General features: G+C 34.9%; 2 protein-coding genes across 3 annotated transcripts; one reads left to right on the top strand and one right to left on the bottom strand.

The window, feature by feature from the left end:
- Nucleotides 1–376: 376 nt before the first annotated feature.
- LOC140979165 (uncharacterized) lies at nucleotides 377–808 on the bottom strand. The gene has a single exon (XM_073444502.1). The coding sequence runs from the start codon at nucleotides 806–808 to the stop codon at nucleotides 377–379; it is 432 nt and encodes a 143-aa protein (XP_073300603.1).
- Nucleotides 809–5,332: 4,524 nt separating this feature from the next.
- LOC140978005 (synaptotagmin-5-like) lies at nucleotides 5,333–11,783 on the top strand. Of its 2 annotated transcripts, XM_073442717.1 has the most exons (15): nucleotides 5,333–5,436; nucleotides 5,681–5,869; nucleotides 6,793–6,867; nucleotides 7,021–7,128; nucleotides 7,388–7,420; nucleotides 7,512–7,601; nucleotides 8,054–8,179; nucleotides 8,335–8,478; nucleotides 9,026–9,442; nucleotides 9,529–9,663; nucleotides 10,051–10,269; nucleotides 10,410–10,682; nucleotides 10,787–10,926; nucleotides 11,013–11,319; nucleotides 11,472–11,783. In XM_073442717.1, exons 2-15 carry the CDS (start codon nucleotides 5,681–5,683, stop codon nucleotides 11,691–11,693), a joined length of 2,478 nt encoding a protein of 825 aa, XP_073298818.1. In that variant the 5' UTR covers nucleotides 5,333–5,436; the 3' UTR covers nucleotides 11,694–11,783. The 2 variants fall into 2 exon arrangements, with proteins under 2 accessions (XP_073298818.1, XP_073298819.1); XM_073442718.1 differs by lacking the exon at nucleotides 11,472–11,783 and having other exon boundaries at nucleotides 5,342–5,869; nucleotides 10,787–10,928; nucleotides 11,014–11,279.
- The last annotated feature ends 636 nt before the right edge of the window (nucleotides 11,784–12,419 follow it).

Below are 12,419 nucleotides of genomic sequence, written 5' to 3'. Positions count from 1 at the left end.
AATATGAATGGGTTTATACATGCATGATGTGTTTAGGTATACTATGACATTTCAGCTATGGAAATTCACAAATTTACTAAATTTGTAAGCTCTGAAGGTTTAAAGTTGGAAAAGATGTACATGCAAACACACACATATATTTAAAAGAGTTAAGGATTTAAAACTTTTATCAAATTTATTCTAGGAATTTCACACGATTCTCTCAAATTTTGGCACGAGACTCGGCAATATCCTAATTTTTAGCAATTATTTGATGATTTCTTGCCAAAAAGATCAATATATTGAAGGAACGATACGAAGTACGAACGTATTTTGTTTTTATAAAAGAAATACCACAGACAATCTGCGTTGCATTGAAGAACATGTAGCATTCATACTAATCATCACCGTAAGCTCGGAAGCTATAACGCTCCTGATAAAAATCATTGAAGTAAAGATCTGCTTCAAGCCATTTTGGATACCGAATCAAGTCCCCAGCCAAGAATTGCATGTACTGCTTGCTCCCTTGAGGCACGACCCTCACTTCCCCTTCCTCGACATAAACCAGCTGATCGACGTGCCAGTCCCACGGAATCCTGCATTTCCCTGTCTTCCACACAGACCACCTCGAAACACCAAGCTCCGATAACCTGTCTTTTGACACCTTCCTTTCCACTCTCACGTTGTAGAGCTCCTCCAGTGACTTCTCTATCCTCATAGCTCGTATGCCTCGACCATTTGCGAGACTGGTGCTTGAAAATTTATTATGTGTCCTGGTTATGTTTGTTGTGAAGGAGGTAAGGGATGGACCCACCGTAATGCTGGTCATTGCGTGTGCTTAGAGTTTGACAACACAAACCGATGGAATGGATAATCCTGCAGAATTGGCAAATAAACATTCAACAACCAATATAATAATTTGGATTTTGCACCTGAATTCAATGAAGCTTTTGCCTAAATCAACAAACAAACAACTGCAACGTAAATTCTTACAGAATCAAGAAATATGAAGTTCATGGTGGCCAAAAAGTAAATAATTTTTTTCTTAATGCTAGTCTGCAGTTACTGACACAAAATTATGAACTCCAATACGTGGAAGCTTTGGTGAAACCGCAAACTAATGCCACACGTTGAAGCTCGGATTAACCGATGTTAGAGCAAACACTTATTTCAAAACCGAATCTTACTGGGTGTGCAGATTCTAAAGAAACAAGAAGTTCATCACTTTCACGCAAATGAATCAAACAAGACTACCACATAAGAATTCAAATACCCATTCCAGAGAGTGGGTATACATACCGACTTATCATTCCACCCAAGGATGAGAGTGTGATTTTTCTCCACGGATTCACTTTTTCCTTTCTCGAGTGAGCCAAACTTCTCAGAAATAGCATCAGAAACAATGCCAAGCATCATTGCAAATATAGCATCCCACCAAAACTAATGGAAACAAAAACAAGATGAGAACTTATGCCTTTAGAATTTGCATGATTCCCTGAGGCAGCTACATAAGTCCAAGAAAGCTAAAGGGAATCAGCTAAATGGTCATCGGTAACTCCAAGAAGCGCTATTCCTCCCAGACATATCAACAATAAAGTAGCAACTAACAAAGCAAGAGGCTTAGCATAAGGTTCACATATGGATACTGCAAGCACAATCCTAGATAAATGGTTAAAACATGGGCTGAAAAAGAAATGAGAAATATTATGACGTAAACCATTTTTTTGTTAGATAAAACTGAGAACCTTAACGCTCTCCCTGAATCACTACAAATTTCAAAAAAATAAAAAATTCCAATCACTTGATGTCTCAAGAATAGCTCATAATCCTATAAACCACAAAATGCATTCCAGAATTCAGAAAGCCAAGGAACAAGCACCAAAAAAATCCAGTCTTTCAACCTAACAGGCAAAACCCACAAATATCATCAAACAATTCATTCGCACCTCCAAAGGTGACGCCTTGATATGACTCGAAAGTTTATGAAATTTATTGGATACAGGTTGGAGTGAGGAGGTGTTAGGCCGGGATGGAGCCCGCCATGAGCATTGGGGCGCCTCATATGTAGCAGATTGAAAGAACCGCCGAGCGTCCAACCTTCGCATCATCTATCAAATCCAAGTAATCAAACGTCTCCCCGATTTCTGAATCCGATGAAAGCGAAACCTCTCCTTCTTCCTCGTACTCCTCCACTCCTAGCTAATTAGTTGTCATCTTCGCGTCGTGGGTAAGCTTTAATTGAGGATTGATAGTATAAAACTCTGTTTGTAGCTCTTGGGTAGGATCTGGAATCTGGAGCTGTTGGTTGCAAGCGGCGCGCGGACTATGAGCGACCTGAGGTTTCCTGATTGCACAAGTTTGCACCCTTTAACGGTCGAAGTCGCTATAACTAATGCCCATGCGAGTAGAGTACGATTGAGAGAAAATGATTGCAGGCAGATGGAGTCGAAGAAGAACGAAGATATGGAGAAAACCGAAGCGCCCTTGACAGCACAAGCTCTTGCTTCGTTGGAGAAAGCAACGTAAGACACGTGCATATTCTTTGACCGGCAACCGGGCAAAAACAGGCCCAAAAAAATTTATTCATGCTTTCATATATGTAGATTTAGTATACACACACTTAATACAATGTTAATTAAATGCATGGATTTCTTTATTTAGATAAAATCCAAAATACAAAATATATTTGGATAAATAGGATGATTATGAGTTTTTATCATGTGTTGTTACATTTCAATCTTAAATCATATTTTTTGTGATTTTTGCAATTTAATATTTTATCTGATGTGCCTATGATGTTGTATATATGTGGCGTTTACGTGATTCAAGCATGACGTTGATGTGTGTAGTGTCATATCAAAACTTTCGGTGAAAAAGATTGAAATTGTGAAAATTGAAAAATACATGACCAAAACTGAGATTGAACAACATAAAAACTAAAATGGGAGGAAAAAATTTATATACGGCCAAAATTGTAGTTTTTTTAAAAATTATTTGTTGCCATAAAGTTGGAGCTTGAAGACAATAATTGGATCGGTGGTGCAGGCTAAATCTAGAGTGATGCTGGAACGGGACTAGTGTCTCGTCATCTTTCCCCAATTGAGTGGAAAAGTCGAAAGTTGAACAGAGCATGTGGTCCTTGCACTTCCAGAATGACTTTTGAGCCATTTTCACGTGCAATAAATATCCTTATTCGTTTTATTTTTATAGTTGAAAATATCTACAATGTATATGATATTTATAATTGTTTGTTAATTTTTTAAAATAAATATGTAATGTTTAAAAAATGAGACACTAAATTCTTATAATATTTTTAGGGGGAAAAAAGATAATCGCTAATTTATTTATAAAATCATGTAACTTTTATTCGAGAATATTAATACTAAGGAACTGCAGGCTATAAAATGTTAATTACATTCTTTTTTTAAAAAACAGAGAGAGAGACAATATTTCCTCAAATAAGAAATTGGACTTTTGAGAGAGCCCAGCCAAACATAGCCTGTAAAATGAGGGCTCGGAATTCTCTTGGACTTGTAATTTTCGTAGTTCGAATATTGTTACGCTATTTACCACGTGCTCTAGGAAAAAGGGATGGTCGATTCCAATCTATCGAAATATAAAATATAAAAATGTTGACTCTGAATTACGGGTAGCAGTATAGAAGTGTGAATATTTGAGTCCAAACTCGAAAAATATATAAGATATCTGAATTCGATTTGGAGTTTCAAAATACAACTAATTTTGGCTGTCGATCACGAGTTGGGTTTGAATTTTTGAAACTTCTATGTGAACATAATTTATCTATAGCTCGAAATGACTCAAATTTGAGTTTGATTCGAATTAATCAAACCTTAATAAGCCTTGAGAACCATAGCCCGAAAGTCTCAAATCCATTTTAGACAGTTTGAAAGAAAACACCACAAAAATAATGAAGAAAACTATTTTTACAATAATTTGGACAACATGGCAAAGTGATACCAAATAATTTGTCAAAAACTAACTAATTAAACCTAGAATCTACATCAAGACTAGACAGAGTCTTATCTCTTGCTACATGAGTTCCCATTGCATTTACTTATCACACCAACATACAAATATTCGGATTATTCTATGTATATTTGAAGTATTTCTCCTTCTACGATGTGGTCAAATGTTAGCAATTAGATCATTATATGTTAACTTTCATAAAAATGTGAGAGACTCATGTGGTCTAATGTTATTAGAACATAAGGAGAAACACTCCCGATGTAGCATAAACTAAGCCAAAAAATTCCATCTTTTCAACCAAAACAAAAATAAAAAAGAATCCAAAACAACATATGAGATTGAAATATTAGCAATTTAAGCGTAAAAAGAGACATATAAGCCTGATATGACCAGAAATATCAATTTAGAGCATTTCGTAGGCATAAATGCAATTGATTTGGATAAAGTGATCAACACCAATACATTACAGTAGAAAAGAAAGTTAAAAAATAAAAATAAAATCAAAGCCATCTAGTTCATTTTAAGAATTTTTTTTTACCCTTCGATTCATACTGGACAAACCTCTGAATTTAAACCCACGCTAACCAAATTTATTAAATATGGCCGAAGAATGATAATATTTTTGCTAAAAATTATTTAAATTTGATTGAATTTTTTTTAAAAGAATTATTTTTTTAAAAAATAATTAATAAACTTAAATACTATCATTTTTAATTGAATCTTATCTTAAATTTGACACTTTGGTGCCAGACTTAAATAAATCTAAATTTTAAATGCCTTAATTATTATTTCTCAATCATGTTTATTTATTCTTAATATTTCACCCTTCATCTCGTAACTTGTTGTTTTTATGGTACGGATAATTTGGACATTAAATTAATCCAACATATTAGAATCATACCAAAATACTACATATGCTAAAGCTGGATTGGATCTGTTTTTGTTGAAAATCCATTTTTACCAAATTTATACTATTATTACCAAAACCCACCGCCACCTTGAAATAGTCGCAGGGCAAACCTTGCATTTCTTGAAGAATCCGGTGATTCCCATGGGATTGATTCTCTCGTTTTATTCTCCAACCCACGTAGATATTACCAGGAGCATTTCGTTTTAATCACATAATACGTTACTTGACTCGGTCATAATAATAATTTTTTACTACAAAATGGGTATTGATTAAATCATTAGTTGCTGGGGGTGATGATGCGAAGCTACGTTGTTTGCTTGATTTGTTGGGTTAAGAATCTAGGAAAAACTAAAAAGGGACAGGCAAAACAACTGCACGTGTAATAAGGTGGTGAATTATTATAATCTTACATATTTTACGAGCAACGTAGAAAAATCCATATTTTACTACTGTTGTCTTAATTCTGTAATCTTGTTATTTAATTGTTGAACATCCTTTTGTTGACTTGGACCTCTTGTTCTTGACTCGGCCTGCATAATCAGAACGCCACACACAGGCACGTACTGCAAAATTTGGCTCCTTTTTGCGTTTTCTCGACTGTTGGATCGTTATTAGTCGGTATTAATTATCAGATTAATGATTTTTAAGATGAGAACAAGATTCGTTTAATCGTTTGTGTTTCCTTCTTTAAGGGCAACCCTCTTCGTTTTAATATCTTTTAAAGCTATGATAGATCTTCAAGAAAAGCGACAGTCTTGGCAATTTGTCGAATTTCACATATCTTTTTTTTTGCGAAATACTTAGATGGGTGGGGTAAAAATGAGAGCTTTGGATTGGAATGGTGCTTTAGAATTCTCGAACAAGATGTTGGATGAAAAGCCTCTGCTTCCACTCGTAGTTCCTCTGTTGCTGGTTCTTTGGACCTTTGAGAAATGGTTTTTTCCTCTCTCCAATTGGATTGCTCTTATTCTTGCCGTTTGGGTCACAATTCAGGTAATTTTAGCAACCGTTATTTTCCGTCTTATTTTTGTTGTAGATTATGCGTTCCTGGTTGTCATATATATATTCTTAAACAGTTCTTCTTTTTCTTTTTTTATGAAAAGTTTTTTCAAAACTGTTTTTGAATTGAAAATATATGTCTTAATCTTTTAACATGTCTTAAATTATTGTGACTAGTTTCACTGAAGATGCTTGTAATCGTTTAAAGTCAATAATTTCAAATTGTTTTCATGATTTATCATTATCAAAACTTGTACCGTAGAACTGATTCTGAACGAAGAAAAGATGTTTTTACCAGCATACCTTTATTTGGATTGTGACTTATGGTTTATACGGCTATTCTGGACTAGTTATTTACCGGGGTGAGAGGTTATCATAAAAACTTCACTTTTTCAAGTATCGAGTACATCATTATTATCTGAAGTGAGTGTATAAATAATTGCTAATCGATTCGGTCTTTTCTTGCTTTGCCCTACTTGAAAGGAGTTCGAATGCAGTGAATACTGTTTTCTCGTAGCCCCCCTTTTTATGTTTGGGTATTTGAGATTATGCTCGCAAGTTTTTCTTTTGAGCAAATTATTGATATGGTTTCAGTATATACCTTAGTTGCTTAGACTTGATCTATTTTACATGATGGTAAACAGGATTAAAAAATTGCTTTTGGTCTTGATTTTCGATACGTTTAGGAACATGCTATTCAAGTTACACTTGAATATTAAATGACAGCAGATGTGATGAAATACGAATTTGCTATAATTTCACATTAAACATAGTAGTTATGATCGCTGATTTGCCAAATGTAACCCGGTATTTATCTGTCATCCAATTCTAACAACTTGTTTTGTCAAGGCTCCTGTTTTAGCAGACACTGTGGATAACAAGCTTATAAATTGGCTCATACTTTCTATATTTTGTAGTATGGAAGTTATCGACACCGAATATTAGATGAAGACTTGAATAAGAAATGGATGCATTTGACTTTACATGCTTCGGTAACTTTCCTGCTTATTTCCATATCTATTGTGTGTCTATATATACGTGCGTGCGTGCGCGTGCATGTGTGTGAAACCCTTTATTTCTGTGTGCTTGAGCTTATTTATTTTTTTGCATTTGACAATGCACCTGCTCTTTTTATGTCCGCACAGCCAGTAACTCCTTTAGAACAATGTGAATGGTTGAACAAGCTGTTGATTGATATTTGGCCAAACTATATCAACCCAAAGCTGTCTTCACGGTTTTCATCTATTATTGAGGTGACTATCTGTTCTCAACGACATTTTAGGACAGCATTACTGCTGGCTTTCATCCATGAATGTTTTCACAAGTATTAATATTGAAAGAAAACTCTATAATTGGCCGTAAGTTTTTAGGGTAGTTTTTTGGTTCAATACAGACTTTTTATTTCTACTAATTATTTTGGCATCCTTTTTCTTTATCAGACATCATAAGCGTAGCAGTTTTGGTCCTAAATTGTTTCTTATATGCTATTGCTTTTCATCTTTTTATGTGCAGAGACGCTTGAAGCATCGGAAATCAAAGCTAATCGTAAGTATGTTTTTTGTCACATCACATGAAGGAATTTTTGGCAAATAACTGCTGTAAAAGGATAGCTGATAGTGCGATTACACTTTGGCAGGAAAAGATCGAGTTACAAGAATTTTCACTTGGTGCACGTCCTCCATTACTTGGTCTGCAAGGAATCCGCTGGACAACTTCAGGTGATCAGGTTTGACATACTTTTTAGTTTTAAGTCGTTCATTTATGTAGTTAACCTTCTTTAGAACACAACATATTTTATGTTGTCTGCAACAGGTTTAGGTTGAAATCAACTTTTGTTGATTCAGTGGCAATAGTTTGTGAGACTCACTATTTTCTTCGATGTTTCGTGCAGTCTCCTTTCTAACACACAGTTTACTGTATTTTAAGTTGAAAACGATGGTTTCAAATGGCACAGCTAAGTGTTTCATATTCACGTATTTGTATTATCATTCCTATGAATTTTATTTTTCAGTTGTCGCTTTGATTGATTAGGTAATACCCGAGTCTATATCTATAAGATTAGCAAATCAGAAAAAATCATGATAAATCTTATTCATTTTGTTGATAGAATAAAGCATCTTTGATTTTTCCTTATCCTCGTTACTTATTTTTTCTGTTATTGGTTAATGCTTCAAACAGCGAGTCATGCGTTTGGGTTTCGACTGGGACACAACTGACATTAATATCCTGTTGTTTGCAAAATTGACAACGCCTCTGATGGGAACAGCTAGAATAATTGTGAATAGCATCCACGTCAAGGGTGATGTACGTGCTATATAATAATCTTGTTTTCCCAGTCATGAATATTCTTGTGCAATTTTTTAAATGACACATCTTCTTCCATCTTTTATGGTCCCGCTTTTAATAAGTATGATATGATGTTTATCTCTGATGTGCTCTTTTGTAATTTGTGTTTTCAGCTGCTTTTGGTGCCTGTATTAGATGGAAAAGCGATTGTATACTCATTTGTATCAATTCCTGAAGTGCGAATTGGTGTTGCTTTTGGAAGTGGTGGAAGCCAGTCTCTGCCCGCAACCGAGCTACCAGGAGTTTCCTCATGGCTGGTATGGCTTTACATCTCATCTGACTGTGTTCTAGGTCTTTTGCATGACAGAATGTCCGTTATAAATGTGAAAGTCTTTGGATTCATTATATCTCATTGGTATACCAGTCAACTATGTGGTGGTTGAGGAGAAATAGTAGCCTTACTGGTCCTGTATGACTGTATGGCTGCTTGCATATTTATGTGGAACAACGATCAAATTGTAGCGCTTAAGCAGCCGTGTGATTTAAATTTTTCTATGGTGATAAAATTGTTATGTGGAACAACGTTGAAATCGGTGTAGTGATAAACACTTGATTTTTATACGGATTAAAGAAAAAGATAAAAAAAAACTTGATTTTACAGTTGCTTTGGTATTGTTCATTGTCTCTTATATGCATAGATTAACGATGGATATTTAGACACAACACTGTACTCTTCTCATAAAAGTGTTAGACCAGTTGAGAATGTGTCCAGAAAATTTAATAAAATTTAGGGACAGCCGTATCACACACTTATTTTAGGCATCTACAATTATAAAAATACCTGTTTTATTTTTGTTTTTTAAGGTTAAAATTGCTACGGATACATTGAATAAGAAGATGGTCGAACCTCGACGCCAGTGTCTCGCATTGCCAGCTGTAGATTTGCAAAAGAAAGCTGTGGGTGGCGTATTATATGTTACAGTGGTCTCTGCAAGTAAACTTCGTCTGAGTGATTCTAGGGGCAGCCCTTCCACGAAACAAACGGGCTCTTTGACAGACACTTTTGAAGATGGGAGCTCCAATACAGAGATTCGGACAATCTTAGAGGTTGAACTTGAGGAATTAACTAGGAAAACAAAAATGAGTATGGGAACGAATCCTAAATGGGGCTCCACATTCAATCTAATTCTGCATGACAATGCAGGAACTGTTAAATTCAATCTCTATGAATGCACTCCTGGAAGTGTAAAATATGACTATCTGTCAAGCTGCGAGATTAAGGTAATGTTTTATGCATGGTGTGTTTAATTTATGGTTGAGCTATCCGTGTTCAATTTTGACAAACTTTTTCTCCTAATCCAATTCAGATGAGATATGCTCCGGATGATTCAACCATATTTTGGGCCATCGGGACTGATTCCCTAGTGATGGCCAAGCATGCTGAATTTTGTGGAAAAGAAGTTGAAATGACCGTTCCGTTTGAGGGTGTTAATTCAGGAGAGGTATGTTTTTGTTGCCTTTAATCTTTTTGTCGATTACTTGTAATTTAATATTCTTGAAGACCTCTGAGGAATATGAAGCTGCTTGTGTAATGTCACGTCGTGTTGATTTTAGTTTTTACCTCGCATTTGAAATCATCCGCTTCTTGTTTGATCACAAAAAGTTTCATACAAAATGAAAATAGTAAATTATAAGCTTTAGCTACATATTTGGAATCAATGGGTTTTGTGTAGTTAATTTCCTGTTATTTAATAGCAATTATTACAACTAGGGATATCTCGGTAAATCACCCTGTCTGGATATAACATCAAAAGTTTCTTCTTTGTAACTATCTGTGCATGCGATAAAGCTGTAATTTTCTAAGACATTCTTTCCTAACTATCTTGCAGTTGACTGTGAAGCTTGTACTTAAAGAGTGGCAATTTTCCGATGGTACACATAGCCCTACTAATTTTGGTCGAGGCTCTTTTCATCCAGTAAATGTGATATCAAATTATTCTCCAAAAACCGAAAGGAAAATCCACGTTACGGTGGTTGAGGGGAAGGATCTTGTTGTGAAGGACAAAATGGGGAAATCTGACCCTTATGTTCAATTGCAATATGGGAAAGTACAATTAATTCTCCTTTTGCCACCAGTCATTATTATTTAATAGATTCAAACTTACGTTCTCTCTTAATCGAGATATTTTACTTGATTTAATTTCATGGATAGTTACATTAAATTCTTGGATACATGATTTGTATTCAGGTTATTCAGAGAACAAAAAGTGTTTCACATTCTTCCAACCCAATTTGGAATCAAAAGTTTGAATTTGATGAGATTGGAGGCGGAGAATATTTGAGGATAAGATGTACGGATGAGACATTTTCTGATGAGAACATAGGTAGTGCTCGAGTCAACTTGGAAGGACTTGTGGAAGGTTCCATAAGAGATGTATGTATTCCCCTCGAAAAAGTCAGTTCGGGAGAGCTGCAGCTTCAGATAGAAGCTGTGAAAGTTGCCGATACTGAAAATTCCAAGGTACATGTATCAAAAAGCTTAAGCTAACTTTAGACATCTGGATATTCAATATAGTGAGAAATTGGAGTATGAGACGTTTATTGCAATTTCTTTTGCATTTTTAGGGGTCACACGCGAGTAGTTCAGCCAATTCTTGGATTGAACTTGTTCTAATTGAAGCAAGAGATCTTGTTGCAGCTGATCTCAGAGGAACGAGCGATCCATTTGTGAGTGTTAACTATGGAAACCTTAAAAGGAGGACTAAAGGTACGAGGTCCGAGTCTTTTACATGTATCTTGCCACTCGAGGCTTGCCACTGCATGCTTACTATTGTGTGTCCATGTTTTTGAAGGTTATATTCAAGACGCTAGATCCAAAATGGCATCAAACATTTGAATTCCCCGATGATGGTAGTCCTCTTGAGTTGCATGTCAAGGATCATAATGCATTGCTTCCTCCCTCCAATATAGGAGATTGTGTCGTTGAATATCAGATGTTAGCTCCGAATCAGATGGCTGAAAAATGGATACCTCTGCAAGGAGTAAAAAGAGGTGAAATCCACATTCAGATTACCAAAAGAAATCCGGAATTAGAGAAGAAATCAAGCATAGATTCTGAGTCGGCCCCAACTAAACTGCACCATAAAATCTCTAAGCAGGTAAGATAGTGAGGAACATGAACAATCAGTATGGTACATGATCCAAGATTGCAAATGGCCTTATCCAATTTTCATAAATATGTTTCATATGAAAAAACTTGGCAAAATTATTATTCTACGAAGACTGACCTGCTTCTTGAATTTATCATCAGATGAAGCAGATGATGATCAAGATTCAATCTTTGATTGATGACAGCGATCTTGAAGGTGTTTCAAAATCGCTGAGAGAGCTTGAGACTCTGCATGATACTCAAGAAGAGTACATGGTTCAACTCGAGACAGAGAAGACGCTTTTGATCGACAAGATAAACGAGCTCGGGCAGGAGGTATTTAACTCATCACCTTTGAGCAGAAGAGAAACCATTGCAAGATAAAGATTGATCATGTGTTTTTTCCTTCTAATATTCGTGTAGAGATTGATTGAATCTTGAATAAAAGAATCCCAAAAAGGTATTGTAATTGTATCATCATGTGTTACATCTTAGGGAAAAGATCACTTGTTCAAATATTAAACTTGAAGAAAAATCATTTGATCGATTCAAGTTTGATAAATAATAAAATATTAGACTGAGTAAACGACTCGAAAAAATGTCAAGGAAAATGTACATATAATCTTAATATCCATTATTTTGAAGAAAATATGTTTTATAACAAATACCTATATTATTATACCTTAGGGAAAAATAGTTCCATTCCTTATACGTCAAATAAGATTGGAATTTTGAAAATAATTGTGTTGTATTGTACATGTGCTCAATTGTCGAGTTCGACTCAAATTTACAAGTTTGTGGTAATTTTCTTGGGCCTTTTGACCATTGGCAATAAACATGGATATGTCGAGTTTTTGGCATATTTTGAAACAATCATTATAGAAGCATATATATAGCTTAAAAATGGATGAATTATTTTATCCACTAACTCACTTTATAAGTCCACTATTGACATGGATTTTGGCTTTATGATGTACAAATTTGGGCATAGACTTGTTTGTTTGTTTGTTCACTAGTTATTTTTTTTAAAAAAAAAATCATATATTATATTGTGGTAATGCACAATTTTAATCACAGTTTAATTGTTCACGTGATAATTCAATTTTATAT

Source organism: Primulina huaijiensis, chromosome 6, assembly GCF_012295235.1.
Source record: "Primulina huaijiensis isolate GDHJ02 chromosome 6, ASM1229523v2, whole genome shotgun sequence".
In the NCBI taxonomy this organism is placed as follows: domain Eukaryota; kingdom Viridiplantae; phylum Streptophyta; class Magnoliopsida; order Lamiales; family Gesneriaceae; genus Primulina; species Primulina huaijiensis.
This window is presented reverse-complemented; position numbering and strand designations above follow the sequence as displayed.